The 25984-nt window shown below is 34.9% G+C and overlaps 1 protein-coding gene across 1 annotated transcript in view; it reads right to left on the bottom strand.

Annotated features, from left to right (window-relative positions):
• LOC101900656 (mucin-5AC) overlaps window positions 1–25984 on the bottom strand; it is a 275856-nt gene that overhangs the window by 4964 nt on the left and 244908 nt on the right. Inside the window, exon 7 of the mRNA XM_059121734.1 lies at window positions 14680–14817. Within this exon, the coding sequence (XP_058977717.1) occupies window positions 14680–14817 (138 nt within the window). The remainder of the gene's footprint in view (window positions 1–14679; window positions 14818–25984) is intronic.

Here is a 25984-nt window from a genome sequence, read left to right as displayed (position 1 = left end):
TAAATGGGCCATGTAGGCCCAAGTTATCATATAGCCCCCATATAACGGTACCTCCCGATATTCGGTATTTTGATGATTTTAGCGACATTATTCACCGGAATTGTTTTAAATTTGGCATTTGAAGTTCGTAATGGATACTACAGCCTAAGACAGAAAATAATCTGGGTGGGTCCACGTCTTCGTATAGCCCCTACATAACGGTACCCCCCCATATTCGGTATTTTTGATGATTTTAGTGACATTATTTAACGGAATCGTTTCAAATTTTGTATTTGAAGTTCGTAATAGATACTGAAGCATAAAACAGAAAATGGGCCATGTAGGTCCACGTCTTCGTATAGCCCCCATATACCATAACCCCCGATATTCGGTATTTTGATGATTTTAGCGACATTATTTACCGGGATTGTTTCAAATTTCACATGCGAAGTTCGTAATGTATACTTCAGCCCATGTCAGAAAATTGTCTGTGCAGGTCCACGTCTTCGTATAGCCCCCATATAACGGTACCTCCTATATTCGGTGTTTTGATGATTTTAGCTACATTATAAACAGATTTTTCTTCAAGTTTCGCTTTTAAATATTGTAATAACTTATGACAAAACTTGCCTATTCAGGTCCACGTCGTCGTATAGGCATTCCGTATTTTTACAATTTTAACAGAATTTTTAACGGATTTTATTTTATTTATTTATTTATTTTTTTTTTTGGAAATTGTCAAATTTGTACTAAATGGTGGAGGGAATTAAAATTTCGGCCCGGCTGAACTTACAGCTTTTTTACTTGTTGAACAATGAATGCGTTACACTTTAAAATTGTTAAGAAAATGGAATCAAAATGGCGTTTTTAGTGAAAAATTATGCTTATTATAAAGTATTATCAAGTTATCATTTTTTAAATCAGTTGATGTTACTGGATAAGACTTATTGAGTGTATTTCTCTGGTAAGCATTTTTCAATCTCTCAGTAACTCAACAGTTACTCTCTTTACTCGCTCTTCATATTGGAATTTTGGGTTATAGAAAAGCGTATACAAAACATGACACAATATTAGTTCAGCCGCTTCGTCTGCGTTTTTATGAATTAGTTATATTCTCTTTCAAAATTATTTTTCAAAATTTTTAAAAAAAATTTTAGGAAAAAATTTTTTCGCATTTTTGTCACAAAATATTGGATTTGACCACACCGTGAGTTGTCATCTAAATGACAAATATAAATAAGTGTTTACCCAAACATTTATTGCTTGACAACCCTTTTATATGCAGCTGAAAACGTTTTACAAATTAATGAATGAACCGAAATACCTACATTCTATGTTAGAATAAGAAAATATTCTTTTTTTTTTCAACAAACTCAGCTCTCTATGGGAAATGAAACACTTAAAGCCCACGCACTGCCAGAAAAAAATATGTAGGTTATTTAGAAATATATCTACGTATGTATGTTGGCATTATTTTAACTTTAACACACACACACATTCATCATTTCGAGTGTGTTAAGGACGTGCCACAATTTCGTTTTTCCCGCTGCTTCTTCTTCTTTTAAACCTTTCACTAGTTTGTTGAACGGGTTAATGATGTGGAAAATGAATGGCATGATTTGTTTTTGTTTTTTTTTCTACAGCAGCAAAAGCAACAACGACGACTAGAACTAGTAAATCTTCGAATGACCTCAATTTAAGAGTGTTTGGCTTTCTTGTTGTATTTTTCTGATGTTGTTTCCGCGGTTACCTTCATTCTGCCTCTCTGGCGATTGCCCTTCGCTTAGTTACTGAGGTCCACAAAATATTTCTTGGGAGAGGAGAAAACAAAAAACAGACTGTGTGTTAAAAATTCATTAACACAATACGGATCCTAATGATGTATTATGCCTGATTTATTGTGGCTGCCTGTGTCGAATGTTCGCTGCTAGTAGTAGTACTGGGGCTGCTGTTCAGATCTGCATTTTACTGTAAATATGTTTTGGTTACTTGGAATCATTAAGATTGTGCTATTCAAAAGGACCAAACAAAGTTTAAGAGGAAGAAAAAACTGGGTTATGTCATTTGTGTGAGAAGGTTGAATGGTTAATAACACTGTGCAAAAAAAAACCAGTAAGGAAAGCTCAAAAGTCGGGCGGGGCCGACTATATGATACCCTACACCACTATGCATATTTAGTAGAGCTCTCGTAAAAAGGTTTATACAGAGCATTTCAGAGCTCTATGAGATATTTGGTACAAAATCAAAATCGATCTAATTCTATCGTGCATTTTACGAACTATAGCTATATCTGAACCGATTTTCAGCAAGTTTGATGTATTTGATACTAGGCTGAATTCGGTCAGATTTGCCAAAACCCAGGACATTTGATATTGGACATTTGGTGCGCAATCAACACGAAATTGGATGAAGATATATATAGGAGGTATATCCAAATCTGAACCGATATTTGTAAAACTGAAAAAGAAGATATTTCTTGGCTGCATCTGATACCAAATATTATTCTTGTATCGTACATTTTTCGAATTTGAGGGACTTAAAGTACAAATCGGCTGTATCCGACCGATTTTCACTAAATTTGATGTACCAATATTAGCCATTTGCTGCACATTTAATCCGAAATCGGATGAAGATATATTCGGGAGCTATAGCTATATCTGAAACGACTTTTACTAAAATTGGTGTCCTTGCTTCTAGGCTAAATTTGGCCAGATATGCCAAAATTCATGCCATTTCGGTTGATATTGGCCATTTGTTGCACAATTAACTCGAAATCGAATGAAGATACAAATGGGTGCAATATCCAAATCTGAACAGATTTTGAGAAAATTAAAAGCGACTACTTTTGGGCTTTATCTGATATCTGGTACCAAATATCATTCCTGTGAAGAGTATATTACGAATGTAAGGGACTTAAAGAGCAAATCGGATGAAGCATATATATGGAGCTAGAGCTATATCTGAACCGATTTTTACTAAAATGTGTGTACTTGCTTATAGGCTGGTTTCGGTCGGATTTGCCAAAATTCATGCCATTTGGGCTGATATTGGCCATTTGATGCACAATTAACACGAAATCGGATGAAGATATATATGGGAGGCATATCCAAATCGGAACAGATTTGAATAAAATTAAAATCAACTATTTTTGGGCTTTATCTGATAACTGGTACCAAATATCAATTCTGTGGAGTGCATATTACGAATGTGAGGGATTTAAAGACGAAATCGGATGAAACATATATATGGGAGCTATAGCTATATCTGAACCGATTTTTACTAAAATTGGTGTACTTGCTTCTAAGCTGGTTTCGATCGGATTTGCCAAAATTGATGCTATTACGGCCATTTGGTGGTCAATAACCCGAAATCGGATGAAGATATATATGGGAGCTATATCCAAATCTGAACCGATTTCGATAAAATTTAAAACAGCTATTCCTGTGCTCCATCTAATACCTGGTACCAAATATCACGGTTGTGGAGTGAACATTACGAATGTAAGGGACTAAAACACTAAATCGGATGAAACATATATATGGTTGCTACATCTATATCTGAACCGATTTTCACTAAATTTGATATACTTGCTTCTAGGCTGAATTTGGTCCGATGTACTAAAATTCAGTCCATTTGGACTTATATCGGCCATTTGGTGCACAATTAACCCGAAATCGGATGAAGATATATATGGGAGCTATATCCAAATCTGAACCGATTTCGATAAAATTACAAACAGCTATTTCTGGGCTGTACCTTATATCTGGTACCAAATATCACGGTTGTGGAGTGAACATTACGAATGTAAGGGACTAAAACACTAAATCGGACGAAACATATATATGCTTGCTATATCTATATCTGAACCGATTTTCACTAAATTTGATATACTTGCTTCTAGGCTGAATTTGGTCCGATGTACTAAAATTCAGTCCATTTGGGCTTATATCGGCCATTTGGAGCACAATTAACCCGAAATCGGATGAAGATATATATGGGAGCTATATCCAAATCTGAACCGATTTTCTCCAAATTTGTTGTATTTACTTTAAGGCTAATCTCGGTCACATGTGCCAAAATTCGGGCCATTTGGCCTGATATTGGCCATTTGGTGGTCAATTAACCCGAAATCGGATGAAGATATATATGGGAGCTATATCCAAATCTGAACCGATTTCGATAAAATTTAAAACAGCTATTTCTGTGCTCCATCTAATACCTGGTACCAAATATCACTGTTGTGGAGTGCATAGTAGGAATGTGAGGGACTTAAAGATCAAATCGGATGAAAGATATATATGGGAGCTATAGCTATATCTGAACCGATTTTCTCCAAATTTGATATACTTGCTTCTAGGCCGAACCCGGTTGGGTGTGCCAAAATTCAGGTAATTTGGACTGATAGTGGACATTTGGTGCTCATTGAAACCCGAAATCGGATGAAGATATATATGGGAGCTATATCTAAATTTGATCCGATTCTCACCAATTTCAATAGGGTTCGTCCTTGGGCCAAAAAAATATTGTTTGGAAAATTTCATCTCAATCGGATAATAAATGCGACCTGCATTTTGTTCACAAGAATACATGGACAGACGGACGGACGGACGGACAGACGGACGGACATGCATAAATCGACTCAGAAAGTGATTCTATGAAGGTTCTCAAAAGTAACTATGGGTCTATCTCGTTTCCTTCTCCATGTTACAAACAAATGCACAAAGACATAATACCCTTACCACTATGTGGTGTAGGGTATAAAAAAAACAACAGTCAAGTGTCGGGCCGGGTCGTCTATATGATAACCTACGTTAATATGCGTATTTGGAAGAGCTACCGCAACAAAAAAAGTTTATGTTTGGAATTTATGTGAAAATTTGAAGTTATCGGTATGAAGTATCATTGTTGTGGAGTCCATATTACGTATGCCAGGGACTTAAAACCCCACATCGGATGAAACATATATATATATATATATATATATATATATATATATATATATATATATATATATATATATATATATATATATATATATATATATATATATATATATACATTTTAGCCGCAGACCTTGGACATTCCAACAGGACTCAGAAAGCGCCACCCAAAAATGGTTACAAAATGAGGTTCTTCGCTTCATTTCCAGCGCACAATGGCCATCAAAATATCCGGATAGCAATCTGTTGGACTATTGTGTCTGGGTGTTTTGGAAAGCAAAGTTGGCACTAAAAAATACCAAAGTGTCGATCACCTCAAGCAAGCGCTTCGCCGGGAATGGGCCAAAATACCGCAGAGCAACATTCGGGCAGAGTGTGACGGTTTTATTGGCCGTTTGATGTCCATAATTCGTATCAAAGTTGACCAATTCGAACAAATCTAAACTTATTCTAAAATTTGATGCTATTTTCGACATTTTTTGCTCGCATTCAATAAAATATAAAAAAGGGGAAAATTATGGCGTTTGACTCTGTTGCAGTTTTTTTTATCTCACCCTGTATATATGAGAGCTATAGTAATATCTGAACCGGTTTACACCAAATTTGGTGTACTTATTTCCAGGATGAATTTAGCCGGAATTGTCAAAATTTGCCAAAATTTGGCTGGTATTAGCGATTTGGTGCACAATTAACCCGGAATCGGCTGAAGATATATATGGGAGCTATATTTAAATTTGAACTGATTCTCATCAATATCAATAGGGTTTGACGGCCAAACAATAGTTGTTTGGAACCTGCATTTTGTTCACAAAAATACATGGACAGACGGACTGACATGCACAAATCGACTCAGAAAGTGATTCTATAAAGATCCTCAAAAGTAACTATGGGTTTATCTCGCATCCTTCTCCATGTTACAAACAAATGCACAAAGACATAATATCCTTACCACTGTGTGGTGTAGGGTATAAATGCAGAAAAACCATTTCTTTTATCATCTTTCTTTCTTTTAATCTTCTCTGGGCCAAAAATGTATAAATCTCATCTTATAACCCTCTCGTTTACTTTCCCTTTCGATTTTGCCTTTGCACAAATAATGGTTTGCATAATTTTCTCAAGTAATTTATGAGCTGCTGTTGTTGTTTAAAGTTTTTCGTTACCTTAAAATTCTTTCGAAACTTTTGCAATGTGTTTTAATATTTTCTCTTAGAAGTTTGCAAATGAGCTTTGTAATTTTCTTGAAAATGATAAGCAATTTTGCATGGATGTAAAACAAATTGAAATGGCTGCATAAATTAAGGTGTATTTTCCCGGAGTTTGTGTTTCCAAAGAGGGGGGGGGGGGAGGGGGGGCATGACACGAAAAAGATTTATTATAAGATTTTGAGGTAATTTGTTATTGTAAAAAAATCGATGCCCATAAATGATTAATTAAATGTTGTGAGATTTTGATTTTTTTTCGATTGAAAAGAAAATTGATATTATTCTCTGGTTGATGTAAAATAATAATGTAATTTGGATTTGAGTTGGACTTTTCTTCTTTAGGATATTAGCTCATTAATTATTAGTGATCATTTTAGGTAAAATATACATCTTTATTTAGAGAAAATTCAAGACTAGAGATATATTTAATTAATGCCAATTATTAACAACAGTACATATATATTATTTACTATTGGGTTCTTGGATATAAAATGAACATGTTTTAGATACAGTGGCAATAAATATTTTTCTGATTTCCAAAATTTTTGACTGTAATTAAAAACGATTGTTTAAGCTTGAGGTCAGGACTTCAAGCTCAAACAACTGTCTTCATTTACTGTGAAAATATATCAAAAAGTATCTGTAAATAAAACACCTTCGAAAGATTTTCCATAAATAGGACACTTCAAAAGGTATTGGTATGACATGAGAACTTTTAAAAGACTTCAAAAGACATAAATTGGTAGAGACTACACAACATGTATTTTTTAGGATTTATTGATTTTTGAAATAATTATACCCTACACCACAAGGTGGTCAGGGTATTATAGCTTTGTGCATTTGTTTGTAACAGGCAAATGGAAACGAGATAGACCCATAGTTCCTTTTGATGATCGGCATAGAATCACATTCTGAGTCGATTTATGCATGTTCGTCCGTCTGTCCGTCTGTCCATGTATTTTTGTAAACACAGTACAGGTCGCATTTATTGCCCGACCTAGATGAAATTTTGCACAGATCATTTGTTTGGCCCAAGGACGAACCCTATTGAAATTGGAGATAATCGGTCTAAATTTAGACATAGCTCCCATATATATCTTCCTCCGATTTTCATTTTATTGTGCACCAAACGTGTAATATAAGCCCGAATTGTATGGAATTTTGCATATACACCCAAACTAGGCCTGAAAATAAGTATACTAAATTTGATCGAAATCGGTTCAGATATAGCTATAGCTCCCATATATATTGTTCATACGATTTGTTATTTTTGTCCACCGCCGCCGTTATATGCACTCTGCAACAACAATATTTGGGGAAATATATCAAATGCAGATCAGAAATACATTTGCTAAATTTTATCGAGATCGGTTCAGATTTGGATATAGCTCCCATATACAACTTCGTCCGATTTACCTTTTATTGTGCACCAAACGTCTAATATTTGTCTAAATGGGATGGAATTTGGCACTTACGACCGAATTGAGTCTAGAAGTTTGTATGTCAAATTTGGTGAAGATCGGTTCAGATATAGGTATAGCTTCCATATATATTGTTCATCCGATTTTTTATCCACAGCCGTAATATGCACTCCGTAACAACGATATTCAGGGGCATATATCAAATACAGCTCAGAAATATCTTTGCCAAATTTTATCGAGATCGGTTCAGATTTGGATATAGCTCCCATATATATCTTTATCCGATTTCAAATTAATTGTGTACCAAATGGGCAATACAAGTCCGAATTTAAAAGATACAAATGCTTCGGCATATTTAGTCCTTTTGAACTTTAAATTATAATTATAATCAGAGCGTGTATGATTGAATTCTCCCATAAAAACTTTTAATTATTATGTGGAGCTCTACTAAATTAGCAAAGTGGTGTAGGGTATCATAAAGTCGGCACCGCCCGACTTTAGGACTTTCTTTACTGGTTTTTATTGAAATAAGTTAAAGTTACTCTGTTTTTATGCCCTTCACCATGCTATGGAGGGTATTCTTTGTTACTTTGTGATTCTGTTTGTAACTACAGGGTGAGATGAAAAAACTGCTGTTATTTCTAAGCCACTCGTCCGACAGTAACAGCTCATTATATTGTTTATAAGTGACAGCTCATTATATTGTTTATAAGTGACAGCTCATTATATTGTTTATAAGCGTACAAAAGCAGAATTTTCCAGATAAAAAGTTATTCGTGATGGAAATTAAGCGTGATAGTGTGATTTCTTTATATTTGGCTGGAAAACCACAAGTGGCTTTCGTTAGAGCACTCCAACATTTAAATGTGAATAAATCTTTTGTGTCTCGTACCGTCACTCGTTACCGTGATACTACCGTAGCCCGACGTCAAGGAAGTGGACGGAAGAAAACAGCAACATCAGCAGAAATGGTTCGAAAAGTAAAGAAGCGACTTGATCGAAACCCGTGTCGCAGTGGCCGAAAAATGGCTCGTGAGCTGAACATATAGCAATATTTCATTCGGCAAATATTGAAAAGTGAGCTCGGGTTAAACCCATTGTAAGTCTAACAAGTTAAAAAACTGTAAGTTCGACCGGGCCGAACTTTGAATACCCTCCACCTTTTGGAACAAATTTAAAAATTTTCAAAAAATAAAATTCTTAAAAAATTCTGTTAAAATTTTAAAAATACCAAATATAGCCGTCTATTGGGATCTATACGACGTGGACCTACATAGGCATTGTTTGTCATAAGACGTTACCATATTCAAACTCGAAACTTGAAATAAACAGTGAATAATGTAGCTAAAATCGTCAAAATACCGTACATAGGGAGGTACCGTTATATCGGAGCTGTGCGAAGACCTGGACCAGCATAGACAATTTTCTGTCACAGGCTGTAGCATCCATTACGAACTTCAAATACCACATCTCAAACAATTTCGGTGGGTATTGTACCTAAAATCGTCAAAATACCGAATATAGGGAGGTACTGATATATGGGGCCTATACGAAGACCTAGACCTGCACAGACAATTTTCTGTCACGGACTGTAGTTCCCATAACGAACTTCAAATACCAATTTTGAAACAATTCCGGTGAATAATGTCGTTAAAATCATCAAAATACCGAATATACGGACGTACCGTTATATGGGGGCTATATGAAGACGTGGACCTGCACAGACAATTTTCTGTCTTAGGGTGTAGTATCCACTTTGAACTTCAAATACCAAATTTGAAACAATTCTCGTGAATAATGTCGCTAAAATCATCAAAATACCGAATATAGGGAGGTACCGTTATATGGGAGCTATATGAAAACGTGGACCTACATGGCCCATTTACGAACTTAACCTGTCTACTGGAAAAATAAACGTGTGTGCAAAATTTTAGCCATCTATCTCAATTCATTCGAAAGATAGCGTGATTACAACAGACAGACAGACGGACAGCTAAATCGATTTAGAATTTTACGCTGATCAAAAATATATATACTTTGTTGGGTCTGACATGAGTATTTCGAGGAGTTACAAACGGAATGACAATGTTAATATACCCTCCATAGTATGGTGGAGGGTATAAAAATCCTTTGGTACATCTTCCCTGTACTCCGTCAGTGACTCTTTTTCCAAATTTCAGGATTCTAGTTCATTCCGTTTGCTCAATTCAATTTTTAGTATATTTTAGTACTTTTCGAACGCTTCTAGTACGAGCTTCCAAAATCCAAGGTTCATTCTTGTGCAAAAAATGCAAGATTCTAGGTCATTTAGTTATAAAACTACCGCATTATAAATCAAAAATTGTTAATAAAAATCACCATCTTTCTCAGATCTTCCATAAATAAAACCTTCGTCTTCATTTTTTTAAAGAACTATAAATTAATTTCAAGTTATGATTAATTGCTGTCAATCCATTCGTATTAAAATCTTCCACACAGCATCCTTTATTGAAATTTCAATATGTGTGAATTCTCTTTTATGTTTATAAACACGTTTCTGTAAAATTCCCAAACATATTACAACCCATTTCCTTGCTTGACTCAAAAAAATATATATGACTATTTGTTGTGTCAGCTTATAAATAAATTCATGGATTACCCTCACGTATATATGCGCATACATACACACCCACTCCCCCCCAGCATCGAGAATTAAAACCAATACACGTGCCTGGTCGTCGTCGTCGTCCTCTCTTGCAAAAAAAGCGAAAATCTCAAGTAATAAATACTTGAGTCTGTCATTACTGCTTTGCTTCATTCATTTTATTGATTTACTAAATCCAAAGGAAACATAACGCAAAAACATCACTCAATATTTCCCCAACACAACCACAATCCCCTTCCTCCCATCACCATATGCAGTTCTAACGACCAATAATCCTCAGAGGCTTAACAAGTTATCACATTGTCAATGGAGCGCAAGAAGAGGAAAAAAGAAAATACTTTCACTCATTCAAACAAACATATAAATAAATCCAACAATTTTCAATCAAAAGCGTCGCGAGTCAAGTCATGCACTATAGCTTAATTTTCTCTTTTTTTTTCGATTGGAAAAATATTTTCAATAAATCTTTCAAAAAGTTTTGAAATTGTTTGCGCTGAAAGAGGCACCCGGGATTATAACATAAATTTAAAAAGAAACCACACAAATAGTTGTGGATAATAGTTTTTTAGGAGTAGGAATTAAAAAATAAATTAAAACTAGCAAGCAAAGGCTGCAGTCGTGAGGGGCTGACCATGTGATACCCTACAACACTACAATATGTTGGAAGCCCTCTTATGCCCAAATATATTTTGGAAGATTTCGTTTTTGAACTACTGAAATGCATATTTAAGCGCTCCACCGTGTTGTTATGTATTCGAAATAAATTCGACAAAAGTTGTGGTCCATTTTACAGCCAAATATAATCCAATGGTCATCGAAAATGCTAGGCTTCTTACCTGTCCATAACTCTCTTCTCATGTTGAATATTATCAAATTATATGGGTGTGGAAAAGTTTTGAAAATTTATATTTCAAAATTGTAAGTCGAATTGAAACAAGTAAAAAAGCTGTAAGTTCGGCCGGGCCGAGTTTTTAATACCCTCCACCATTTGGCACAAATTTGGCAATTTCCAAAAAAAAAGATAAAATCCGTTAAAAATTCTGTTCAAATCTTAAAAATACCGAATGCCTATACGACGACGTTGACCTGCATAGGCAACTTTTGTCATAAGTTATTACAATATTTCCGTTATATGGGGGCTATACGAAGACGTGAACCTGCACAGATAATTTTCTGTCTTAGGCTGTAGTAACCATTACGAACTTCAAATGCCAAATTCGAAACAATTCCGGTGAATAATGTAACTAAAATCATCAAAATACCGAATATCGGGAGGTACCGTTATATGGGGGCTATATGATAACATTTACGAACTTAACCTGCCCACTGGCAAAATATACATTTGTGCAAAATTTTAGCCTTCTATCTCAATTTGTTCGAAAGAGGCCATTGAAAATTGTTAGAATTCCTCCAGCGGTTTTGACTTCTAAGCGGAACGGCAAATATCAATTTCATTTACATATAGATTTAACCTATTTCGTTAAATATTCGATATCCTGGCTATCAGCGTCACTGTAATGGTCAGAAGTGACCTTTTAATGTATTTGTGATTTCGCCGGGATTAAAAATATTCGCGGTTTAGCGGATATATTAGTATTTTATACCCTCCACCATAGTATGCAGGTTAAATTAAGGTTAAATTCTTGATCAGCATAAGAACCTATGTCGATTTAGCAATGTCCGTCCGTCTGGCCGTCTGTGGAAATCACTCTAGCCTCCGAACGAATTGAAGTAGATTGATAACGTTTTGCTAAAATGTATATTATGTTTGCAGGACTTTTGGTCCACGGCCCATGTAGGTCCACGTTTTGGTATAGCCCCCATATAAAGGTATCTGCCGATATTCGGTATTTTGATGATTTAAGCGATATTATTCACCGGAATTATTTCAAATTTGGCATTTGAAGTTCGTAATGGGTGCTACAGTCTAGAATAGAAAATTGTCTGTGCATGTCCACGTCTTCGTATAGCTCCCATATACCGGTATCTCCCGATATTAAGTACTTTGTTGATTTTGGCGACATTATTCACCGGAATTGTTTTAAATTTTGTATTTGATGTTCGTAATGGATGCTACAGCCTAAGATAGAAAATTGTCCAACTCCAAAGGGGTTCGTATTTTAAAAGGCCTTTTGGGCCTTCTGATAAAAGAGTACCAAAAGGTCTTCTGCAAAGGGTTGTTTTTTGCAATAAATATAGAGTTAAGTCAAGAAGTCTTTGTAGAAGATACCAACAAGGTATTCATATTCAGTTCAGGTGTTTTATATTCAGAAGACCCATTGATCTCTTAAGGAAATACAATAGTATTTCAGAGGCTAGGTTCAACAGGCAGGGGAATACGTAGGGTGTGACACTTGGGAAACTCCCTTTGAAATGGCTACTTTTTGACATTATTTGTATATTTTCCATGGTTAAGTTAAATTTTTTGTTGGATGGACATCCCGGAAATGATTTCTGGGTAACTTCCTGTCAACAGGTATTCATGTAGATCCTACATTTTAGAGGAAGACCAATAAATCTTCAGAGTCATCAGCTCTTTAGTTTTACAGGACTTTATGTACAATGAAAATAAAAATTTCCAATCAATATGATGGACATTGTTGTAATTGTTGTTGCAGCAGCGTTGAGGCCCGCACACAATGACAACGACATGCATCCGTGAGACAAGGCCAATAAATGAACGCCAAACAATAAATTTCGTATTAAATTTTTCCCATTTGCTATCTGATGTTACGTAAAACGTAAATAAAAGTAAGAAGGAGAGAGAGAGAGGCAGGGGAGATGGACAGTTGCTTTTTTCGTCATTTATTATTTGCCAGTATATCAGTCACGTCAAGCCCCAAGGCTGTTTCAAAAGGGAACATACACCCAACAACAATATTGGTGTTGGCAAAAGTTATGCCATCGATACTTTTTTCCACTCTCTATCAAAGAATTTCCTGCCAAAAAGAGGAAAAACAAGTAAAAAAACATTAAGTCCGGCCGGGCCGAACTTTTAATACCCTCCAACTTAGGGTAATGGAAACACTAAAACCAATTATGACCCACAAATACCAATTTTTAGAAATTCGTGGGAAAATGTAGCAAAAATCGTCAAAAAGCGTGGACCTATGCATACAATATTTCGCCAACGCAGCTAGAACTTATTAAGTAAAAAAAGAAATAAAAAACCATCAAACTACTGAATATCGGAAGATACCGTTATATGGAGGCTATACCAAAGCGTGGACCTATACATACAATGTTTCGGCGCACGAACTAGGACCCATTATGACCTACAAATACCAATTTTCAGACAAATCCGTGAAAAAGTGTGGCAAAAATTATCGAAATACCGAATTTCGGGAGGTACCCTTATATGGGGGCTATACTAAAACGTGGACCTATATATGTAAAGTTTCGACATCGGAGCTAGAACCCATTATGACCAACAAATAGCAATTTTTAGACAAATCCATGAAAAAATTTGGCATAAATCATAAAAATATCGAATATCGGGAGGTACCCTTTTATGGGGGCTATACCAAAGCGTGGACCTATACATACAATGTTGTTTATATGGGGGCGATACCAAAACGTGGACCTATAAATGCAAAGTTTCGCCATCGGAACTAGGACCCATTATGACCTACAAATACCAATTTTCAGACAAATCCGTGAAAAAGTGTGGCAAAAATCATCAAAATACCGAATATCGGAATGTACCTTTATATGGGGACTATACCAAAACGTGGACCGATATATCTCATTTTCAATACCAACCATCCTAGACACAATACAAATTATTCTGCTAAATTTTGATGCTCTACGTCAAATAATGTGGGCTGTATTGTGACTACAACAGGCAGACGGACAGACAGACAGACAGACAGACAGACGGACAGACAGACGGACATCGTTAAATCGTCTTAGAATTTTATGCTGATTATGAATATATATATATATATATATATATATATATATATATATATATACATTATGGGGTCTACGACGAATATCTAGGGATATTACAAACGGAATGACAAAGTTAATATACCCTCTTTTTCAAAGTGGAGGGTATAATAATAAAACACATCGCCTTGCGACAACAGCAACAAACAAAACGACAGTAACAGCAACAACATGTATTGCAGTTTTCATAAATTTTTAAATGCCACTCCAACAGAAAGATTGGCTGTAAAAGTAAATCGTCGGTGAATTGCTTTGGTTTTTTTCCCCGTTTGTTTGGTTTTGGGTTGAAAATCCTATTTTCCACCATAAATTCCAGTTAATATTTGAGTTTGCAGTTACAGTTAAAGTGGCGGTAACGGCAGCGGCACTTTCATGCCTTCAGGCGGTGGCAGGGTATATTTAATAATAACAAAAGCAAAAAAGCCAAAACGCCGAAGTACCTTTCCAAAAATTACCCCTTGAACGGAAGGAAATTTCAACAGAAAAATATAGAAAAAAAAAAACAGAATGTTGGATGGTGTTGGGCTCTAACGTGAACTTACCTGTAGGTATACGTGTGACATTGCAACCGGATTCCCGCCAACCAGACCCAGAGTACGGAAAAATATTAGAATCGATCGCATGGAAAATGGCAAAGCGAAACATAAACGACGCTGCCAAGGTGAACTGGCTGTCAGGGCCTGTAAAGATAAAACAAAACGTAATAATAACAACAAAAACAACAATAAGTCAACCATGTGAAAATATGAAAAAGTTTGTTTGGAAATAAAATCACAGCAGCAACAAAACAAAGAATAAAACCAAAATGGCAACATATTTCACAATAAGAGGTTTTTAGTTTTCACCAACGCACACACACACATAACAAAAGTTATTGCTACAATGAATGAAACTTGGCCCGTTGCATGCCATAGAAAATAAATAAGTCAGGTTCAAAGTTGACACAATTCTCAGGAATTTTTATATTTGAGAAGAGTGGGGATTTAAAGAGGTGCAAATATGGTTTGTGACTGTTTAAATTTATGAACTATACCTAAATCGAATTTAAAAGCCAATAAGTAAATAAGAAATGCACCATTAAGCGTCAACATTATAGGGTAAGTGCGCCTAAGTTCGGCATGTCCCAGTAGTCGGCAGTTTTGTAATTTAAACTTCAATAACTAAGAATAGAATTGACCAAATAATGAAATAATTGAAAAAAAGGTTAACAGTGTTCTCTGCTCTCTTTCTGTAAAAAAAAACAATGAGCTCCCATCATTTATTACGAGAGAATAACGGTTTTCGTCAGTGAGTGTCTTGCAATGCGTTTGTAAAGAAAAAAATAGTGGTGGAGTCAATTTAATAATCGATTTAAGTAAATTAAATTTAATACTTTTGGAATCAGAAATATTTTATAATAGTAAATTACAGTCTAAAGATCATTTTATAACTTAAAAAAAACATACAAATCAAGCCTTTTTCTGTTAATTTATTTAATGCCGACATTAGGAATAGAAAAAAAGAGATTTGCCAGTAGTCGGCACCCAATTACCAGAAAAAATATAATTTTTGACCAATTTCAGCAAAACTTAAGAAAATTATTAAAAAATAATCCAAAAACTACTCAAATAAAAAAATTGTTTTAAGTCGGCAGTTGCTTTTATTTGTGCTTTTTGACCAACTTTTCTAAATTAAGTAGGTTTTTAAATTAGATATTTTTTGAAAAAAAAAAATGTTGGCTATCTAAAAGAAAGAGATTAATTCACAAATTCCAAATATAAGAAAGGTACTTTTTTCTATTTTTATTTAATCTCATTTTTATTTTAATTGAAAATCCATACGTTACTGAAGGTAACCATACTATTCTAGATTTTCTACCTATATTTGAGTTAGAATGATAATTAAATAAAACACTATTTATAAACGAAATTAATTTCAAATTCTGGATTAAACTTTGAATTAGTAATATAGCATACTATTTGAAATTAAAAAATGTACAAATAATATTTTTTTTACTGAAATACCATATGCCGACTACTGGCAAATAGACATGCCGAGCATTGGAAAATGGTGCCGACTACTGCCAAAAAACTACTATTTTAGTAAAATTGCAAATTCTGCAAATTTAATAAAAACAAATTCAATTGTTGTTTATTATTTCGAAAACTAAACAAAATTTGGAATCTGAACAACTTTACTTTTCTGCAATTGAAACATTTCACTCAGAATGTTGAAAGATTGAAAAATATAAAATTCTAAAAGTGCCGACTACTGGTCTAAAAAATTAATTTTTAAATACAATTTTTTTTATTTCCAAACTTAGGCTGAACACAACTTGAGAGGGTTTTTCTATTCCCAGTCCAAATTTTAATTTTATTACCACTTATATAAATGTGTGTCCTTAACCAAATATATATCGAGAGTTACACTGTGCAACACAAACAATAATTACAGGAAAAACTCAGTATTTTATAAAAGTAGAGCTAAAAATGTGAGACTTCTGTATAAGATTTTGGGATATCTACTACGCAAAGTATCCTAAATAGAGAAGGCAGGTCCCCACAGTTTCCACATTTTTAAAAACGTTCTGATTAAGTGGAATCCTTGCATTTTAGGTATATAGTGCCTATGGTAATACTGCTAATAACAATACGAGGATATCTTTGGTCATAAATTGTTATCCTTTAGCGAGTCACCAAAGGCTTCCTTTTGGCTATTTTTTATACCCTCCATCATGGTATGGAGGGTATGTTAAGTTTATCTTTTCGTTTGTAACACCTTGAAATATACATTTTAGACCCCACAAAGTATATATATTCTTGGTCAGCATAAAATTCTATGTCGATTTAGCGATGTCCGTGGAAATCGCTCTAGCTTCCGCACGAAATGAAGCAGGTTGTTAAAATTTTACTCAAATGTTTATTATGTCTGCAGGACTTTTGGTTTTGAAAATGGGCCATGTAGGTCCACATTTTGGTATAGTCCCTATATAACGGTACCTGCCGATATTCGGTATTATGACGATTTTAGCGACATTATTCACCGAAATTGTTTCAAATTTGGTATTTGAAGTTCGTAGTGGATACTAGAGCCTAAGACAGAAAATTGTCTGTGCAGGTCCACGTCTTCGTATAGCCCCCATATAACGATACCTCCTGATATTCGATATATTATTCACCGAAATTGATTCAAATTGGGGATTTGAAGTTCGTAATGGATACTACAGCTACTATGACAGAAAAGTGTCTGTACAGGTCCACGTTTTGCTACATTATTCGCCGATTTTTTAGTTTTGCGTTTGAATATTGTAGTGGCGTATGATAAAATTTGCCTATTCAGGTCCACATCGTCGTATATACCCTAATAAATATTATTTTTAAAATGTTAACCGAATTTTTAATGGATTCTTTTTTTTTAATTGCTATATTCTTTCCAGATGGTGGAGGTCCCGGCCGAACTTACTGCTTTTTTACTGTTATTTATCAAAATTTTTCGCTAAAATATTCTACAATATCATTTATCACAAAATTCTACTAAGTCTCCGAATACTTAAAAACTCTAAATCTTACCTAATGCCAGAAATATATGAATAAAACCTGGTAAAGAAAGGTGAAAAATTCGACTGGGCCGACAATAAGTTACCCTACACCACTATGTAGATTTATTAGAATATACATTGTGGTGTAGGGTAGGCCCGTAACAACTAAACGTTTCATGTCTATATGAAGTAGTACCAACTACGATTATTTTTGAATGCCTATTATGGCTAACTGGAACTAATATATACAGGTAAGTCATGCTCTGAATCCATTTCCACTAAATTTGATGTAGGCATTTGTGTGTGTGTTATCGGAGCTAGATAAAAACGGCAACAAAGTCAAACGCCATAATTTTTAATTTTTTTCAAAATTTTATTGAATGAAAGCTAAAAATGTCGGAAATAGCATCAAATTTTAGAATAAGTTTAGATTTGTTCGAATTGGTCACCGTTGGCACGAATTATGGCCTTCAAACGGCCAATGAAACCGTCACACGCTGCCCGAATGTTGCTCTGCAGTATTTTGGCCCATTTCCGGCGAAGTGCAACCTTGCTTTACAAAATACTCCAGACACAATAGTCCATCGGATTGGTATTCGGAGATTTTGGTGGCCATTGTGCGCTGAAAATGAAGCGAGGAACCTTATTTTGCAACCATTCTTGAGTGGCGCGTGCTGAGTGCGATGGTGCTGAGTCCTGTTGGAAGATCTGTGGCCAAAATGTTTGCGTGCTCAAGGCTTTAATACACCCTCCAGAATATTTTCGCGATAATATTCGACACTTATTCTGATGCCACAGTCGATTAATACGAGCGGAGAGCGACCATCGGCTGGTGGTGGCTCTGGTGGCCACCGAAGGTGCACATTTTCAGCTGGCCGTTCTTTAAAGAGCGATGGTACGAGACACAAAATATTTATTTACATTTAAATGCTGGAGTGCTCTAACGATAGCCACTTGTGGTTTTCCAACCGAATATAAAGAAATCACACTATCACTCTTGAATTCCATCACGAATAACTTTTTACTGGAAAATTCTCACCAAAATGCTTTTGTATGGTTTTTTAATCTCACCCTGTATATATAAGAGTGCCTCTTAATTGTCAAGCAGCTGTAATTTGGAATTTAGAGTGGAATTAGCCAACTATTGTGTACAATTCTGTAATAGAGGTAACTTTAATTTGACACGTTGGTTTCTCGTTGAATGAAAAACTGCCCGACACGGACAATTTTCAATATCGGCTCTCGTCTTTATAGAAACCCATTATCGTTGTTTAGTCTAATTTTGGGGATATAACAGACCCTAGTAGCATTTTTTAGCCAAATTACCTTTTTTCCATTTATTTTTCCAGATTCTGACATATGCTTGAAATACGGTAACGCTAATCTTTATGAATTTTTAACCAACCAATTTGGATATAATTTAATTTTTCGGATGGACGTTTTTCCTTTCATATTTGGTGTTCAGTTAGTTTTTCTAAAACTTAATGAACACTCCAACATTACCAATTTAGCCTTATAAATCATTCGACATTTTTTATTCCAGTTAAATCTTTTTAATTATTCAAGAAATCTTCTATCTAAGTCTCATTTAAATCCTGTTAATACATTTTAAATACTGCACTGAAATGAAACTTGAAACTCACCTTGAGCATGAATTCATTAGAAATTAGTATTTATTTTAGGATTATCGTTTTCATGGAAGGGATAGATGCTCCGAGTTGTTGTAAAGGCAGACATGTTTTAATAAATGAAAGGAGGTATACAAATGTACCTAGTTCGACACAATGTTAGTTGATATTTTTTTTAATTTCTCTCAGCCCTGCTCAAAACCGTGTTCTAGAACATGAGCCAAAAAATAAGAGATAATTTAAGAGAAAATTAAAACTCTGTTTTTTTTTTTTATTTTACGATTGCATTTAATCGTTTGCCAAAATAATTTATAAACCAAATGGATGAAAAATATTTGCATAAATAATGACTTAACACCGTTTTGTTATTGATTTAAAAAAGCAAAGAGAAATTTGACTGGAAAGAGATATTTTTTTCTTGGGCAGCGCTGATTTCTCTGCTTTGTGGGTAGAGAGGATACACAAAAAGGCAACTCTTAAGAATTCTCGAAAAAAAAATTGGGATCTCCGATTTTAAAAAAATATATTTTTTAACTATATCCTGGCTAAATATAAATTGTTGATTAAAAATATTATGGATATTAAAAAAAGTTCAATATTAATAGAATAAATAAAAATTGCGACTTTTTTATAATTTAATTAACGACTTATCATCTATATACATTGGGCCTGATTCCTTGAAAACATTTACAGGGAATTTTTGGCTATCCATGATTTATATGGATTTTTAAACTTATTTTCAAGGCTTTATAAATCGTATTTTTTATACCCTCCACCATACTATGGAGGGTATATTAATTTTGTCATTCCGTTTGTAACTCCTCGAAATACTCATGTCAGACCCAACAAAGTGTATATATTCTTGATCAGCGTAAAATTCTAAGACGATTTAGCCTTGTCCGTCTGTCTGTCTGTTGTAATCACGCTATCTTTCTAACGAATTGAGATAGAAGGCTAAAATTTTGCACAATTGTATATTTTGCCAGTAGGCAGGTTAAGTTCGTAAATGGGCCATGTAGGTCCAAGTTATCATATAGCCCCCATATTACGGTACCCCCGATATTCGGTATTTTGATGATTTTACCGACATTATTCACCGGTTGTTTCAAATTTGGCATTTGAAGTTCGTAATGGATACTACAGCCTAAGGCAGAAAATTATCTGTGCAGGTCCACGTCTTCGTGTAGCCCCCATATAACGGTACCCCCCGATATTCGGTATTTTGATGATTTTAGCGACATTATTTAACGGAATCGTTCCAAATTCAGTATTTGAAGTTCGTAATAGATACTGCAGCATAAAACAGAAAATGAGCCATGTAGGTCCACGTATTCGTATAGCCCCCATATACCGTACCTACCGGTATTCGGTATTTTGATGATTTTAGCGACATTGTTTACCGGGATTGTTTCAAATTTCACATGTGAAGTTCATAATGGATACTTCAGCCCATGCCAGAAAATTGTCTGTGCAGGCCCACGTCTTCGTATAGCCCCTATATAACGGTACCCCCCATAGTCGGTATTTTTATGATTTTAACTACATTATAAACTGATTTTTCTTCCAGTTTCGTATTTAAATATTGTAATAACTTATGGCAAAAGTTGCCTATGCAGGTCCACGTCGTCGTATTGGCATTCGGTATTTTTAAGATTTTAACAGAATTTTTAATGGATTTTATTTTTTTTTTTGGAAATTGCCACATTTCTACCAAATGGTGGAGGGTATTAAAAGTTCGGCCCGGCCGAACATACAGCTTTTTTACTTGTTTAATATTTCTATATACATAGGTCCACGTTTTCTTATAAGGCACATATAACGATACCCGGCGATATTCGGTATTTTGATGATTTTTGGCACATTTTTCAACGTATATGTCTTAAAATTGGTATTACTGGCTCCGGCGGCAGAACATTGAACATTCAGGTCCACGTTTTCTTATAGCCCAGATATAACGATACCAGCCGATATTCGGTATTTTTAGATGACAATATTTAAAGTATAAAATTGTCTGTATAGGTTTTCCGCTGTAGTATGGCCCCCATACAGGGTGAGATAAAAAAATGCCAAAAAAAAAAGTCAAAGGCTATATTTTTTAATTTTTTTATATTTTATCGAATAAAAGAAATAATTGTCGGAAATTGCATCAAATTTTAGAATAAGTTTAGATTTGTTCGAATTGGTCACCTTTGGCACGAATTATGGCCTTTAAATGGCCAAAGAAACCGTCACACGCTGCCCGAATGTTGCTCTGCGGTATTTTGGCCCATTTCCGACGATGCGTTTGCTTGAGGTGATCGACACTTTGGTATTTTTTAGTGACAACCTTACTTTACAAAATACTCCAGACACAATAGTCCAACGGATTGGTATCTGGAGATTTTGGTGGTGCGCTGGAAATGAAGCGAGGAACCTCATTTTGTAACCACCGCTTGCCAAGTGTGATGGTGTTGAGTCCTGTTGGAATGTCCAAGGTCTGCGGCCAAAATGTTTGCGTGCCCAAGGCTTTAATACACCCTCCAGAATATTTTCGCGATTATATTCGGCATTTATTCTGCGATGCGAGCGGTGGTACGATACACAAAAGATTTATTCACATTTAAATGCTGGAGTGCTCTAACGATAGTCATTTGTGGTTTTCCAGCCAAATATAAAGAAATCACACTATCACGCTTGAATTCCATCACGAATAACAGTTTTTCTGCAATTTTATTTGGTTCATAGTTGGTACGATCTACTTCACATAAATCCCCAATATAAAGAGATTTAGATAAACAATATGTAAAAAAATTTAAGTTCGGCCGGGCCGAACTTTAATACATTTGATAGGAACTTTAAAATGTTCAAAAAACTTCCGGAAACTACCACTTCAATGCAAACTGTTATATGGAGACTATACGAAGACTATTACGAAATAGGCTGTAGTACCCATTACGAACTTCAAATACGAAATTTGAAATAATTCTGGTAAATAATGGCGCTAAAATCATGGAAATAACGAATATCGGTTGGTACCGTTATATTGGGGCTATACGAAGACGTGGACCTGCTTACGAAATTTTTTCCATACGTTGAAGTAACCATTAAGATCTCCCAATACGAAATTTGAAACGATTCCCGTAAAACACGTTGTTGAAATCATCAAAATACTGAATATTGAGAGCTACCGTTATATGGGGGCTATACGAAGGCGTGGACTTGCATACTAAAGTGTTTGTCATAGACTCTAGTGCCCATTTCGAACTTCAAATACGAAATTTGAAATTATTCTGGTAAATAATGTCGCTGAATATCGGGAGGTACCGTTATGTGGGGGCTATACGAAGAAGTGGACCTGCATACAAAAATTTTTATCATAGGCTGTAGTACCCATTACGAATATTAAATATAAAATGTGAAATAATTTCGGTAAATACTGTCGCTAAAATCATGAATATCGGGAGGTACTGTTATAGGGAGGCTATACGAAAACGTGGACCGACATTGCCCATTTACGAACTTATCCTGCCTACTGGTAAACTATGCACGTATGCAAAATTTTAGCCTTCTGTCTCAATTCGTTCGAAAGATTGTGTGATTACAACAGACAGACGGACGCTAGATCATCTTAGAATTTTAAGCTGATCAAAATTATATATACTTTATAGGGTCTATTATGAACATTTCGAGGAGTTACAAACGGAATGACAAGGTTAATATACCCTCCAAAGAATGGTGGAGGGTATAAAAATTTAGAATATTTTTTCTTCTTTCATATTTTACAACAATAATAAATCCACCGTTCAGTAAGGTAACTTTCTTAACACTTATTTCAAATACGTGTTTAACGACAGCCAACTGTCACAATGGTTAGATGAGTTAATATTTATCATCTTCTACCTGTGAGAGCGAGTGAATGAAATAGAGAACAGGACAAAATGACAAAAAGCGACAACATAATGATGAAATCCAAGTAATTTCTACTACTACTTCACCTTTTTTCTGAAACACTCGACTAGAGTTTAAAACTTTGATGTTGCACAAATCGTGCCGTTGTGTCGTCGTCTTAATATTCCTCGAATTAATTAATGGCTAATTAATTTATATTTTTACGAGGACATCGCGTTGTTAGAATAACGTCGAATTTCGAAAAAGGGAAGCAAATAACAAGCAAACTTTTCTTCAACGACTCATAATAAATTCAGTGAGTTGCAACAACAACAACAACAAAAATGAAAAAATCTTACAGAAAATGTTGTTGACATTTTATGTTTTAAGAAGGCCATTATGAGTTGAGAGTTTTTGTTCTGGAAAAGTTTACTAAACATTGTGGTACTTATATTGAAATTCATGATTAGAAGTGTCTGAATAAATTATTTGAATTACAGTTTTTGTCCTTGTTGTCGTTGCTGCCTCCGTGTTTTTCACGTGGAAAGGATTAGAATCAACTTTATTTGCATTGCATTGGCCGACCATGTTGGAAACGTCTATTAGTCTGGTGGCACTGGGGTTCAGAAGATAATAATAATTACACGTTTGTTGTTTTGTAGTTTTCCACAATAATTTAATTGCCATTTTGTGACTAAACCTCATGACCTCTGACATTTACTGGCTTAAAACATGGGTTTTATATTTATTAATGCTGAATGAATGAATGAATGAATGAATGGCTGTCTGGCTGGCTGATTTTTCCTTTTGAATGGAAAATGTAATTACTGCCACCATATATTTATTGTCCACTAAAATGAATTGGAAAACGAAATGACAGGAACCAGATAAATAACCAATCCAAAAATTTATTATTTAAGTGTCCATGTAGAATGTAGATATCCATAATTTGTTGTTGTTCAGTTTAAAATAGTACATGGTTTCATTGTGACTCTCAGTCACTTATGGGTTTGGAACTACAATAATACTGTGTGGCAAAAATAAATTGATTTCATAAGTAAACGCTGTTGATGATGAAAATAAAGCTAAACATAGAAGAAGCGTGCTTTTGCATTTTGAAAGTTTACATCACAAAGTAACAGAACAAGTACCCCCCTTTTCCAAATTTTTGAAAAATTTTGGATTAGGATTTCTCGCAATTACTTCATTAGGTACTATATATTAGGCAAATTTGCAAATTTTAATACAGCATGACCACCAAATTTTTAACAACCGGAAAATAGTTCTTATACAGGGTGAGATGAAAAAACTGCAACCAACTTCAGACTGCTGTCATTTCTAAGCCACCAGTCCGACAGATATTAAAATTATTCCAGTGACAGCTCATTCTAGTTTTTACAAGCATATAAAAGCATTTTGGTTAGAATTTTCCAGAAAAAAATTATTCGTGATGGAATTCAAGCGCGATAATGTGATTTCTTTATATTTGGCTGGAAAACCACAAGTGGCTATTGTTAGAGCACTCCAGCATTTAAATGTCAATAAATCTTTTGTGTGTCGTACCATCGCTCGTTACCGTGATACTGATAGTGCAGCCCGACGTCAAGGAAGTGGACGAAAGAAAACGGCAACATTAGCAGAAATGGTTCGAAAAGTAACAAGTAAAAAAGCTGTAAGTTCGGCCCGGCCGAACTTTTAATACCCTCCACCATTTAGAACGAATTTGAAAATTTTTCGAAAAACATAATATTTGCCAAAAATTCTGTTAAAATTTTAAAAATATCGAATATAGCCGTTATATTAGGGCCTGTACGACGTGCACCTACATAGGCATTGTTTGTCACAGGCGATTACCAGATTCAAATTCGAAACTTAAAATAAACGGTGAATAATGTAGCCAAAATCATCAAAATACCATACATAGGGAGGTACCGTTATATAGGAGCTATACGAAGACCTGGACCTGCATAGACAATTTTCTGTCACAGGCTGTAGCTTCCATTACGAACTTTAAACACGACATCTCAAACAATTTCGGTGAGTATTGTACCTAAAATCGTTAAAATACCGAATATAAGGAGGTATGGGGCCTAAACGAAGACCTGGACCTGCATAGGCAATTTTCTGTCAAGGATTGTAGTTCCCATTACGAACTCTAAATACGTAATTTGAAACTACTACGGTGAATAAAAAAATAAAATCATCAAAATACCGAATATTGGGAGGGACCGTTATATGGGGGCTATACGAAGACGTGGACCAGCATAGACAATTTTCTGCCTTAGGCTGTAGTATCCATTTCGAACTTCAAACACCAAATTTGAAACAATTCCGGAGAATAATGTCGCTAAAATCATCAAAACACCGAATATAGGGTGGTACCGTTATATGGGGGCTATACGAAGTCGTGGATCTGCATGGGTAATTTTCTGTCACTCATCAGGAACTTCAAATTCCAACTTTGAAACAATTCTGTTGAATAATGTTGCTAAAATAATCAGAATACCGAATATCGGGAGGTACCGTTATATGGGGGCTATACGAAAACGTGAACATGCACAGACAATTTTCTGTCTTAGGCTGCAGTATCTATTTCGAACTTCAAATTCCAACTTTGAAACAATTCTGGTGAAAAATGTCGCTAAAATCATCAAAATACCGAATATCGGGAGGTACCGTTATATGGGTAGCAGTTGACGAAAAATGGCTCGTGAGCTGAACATATTGCAATATTCCATTCGGCAATTATATTCGGGGTAAAGCCATTGAAATTCCAAAAAGTGCAAGAACTTACACCGCAACAGAAAGGAAATAGACCCAAAAGAGCTAAAGAGT

This window comes from Musca domestica, unplaced genomic scaffold, assembly GCF_030504385.1.
Source record: "Musca domestica strain aabys unplaced genomic scaffold, Musca_domestica.polishedcontigs.V.1.1 1, whole genome shotgun sequence".
NCBI classification, from domain to species: Eukaryota; Metazoa; Arthropoda; class Insecta; order Diptera; family Muscidae; genus Musca; species Musca domestica.
This window is presented reverse-complemented; position numbering and strand designations above follow the sequence as displayed.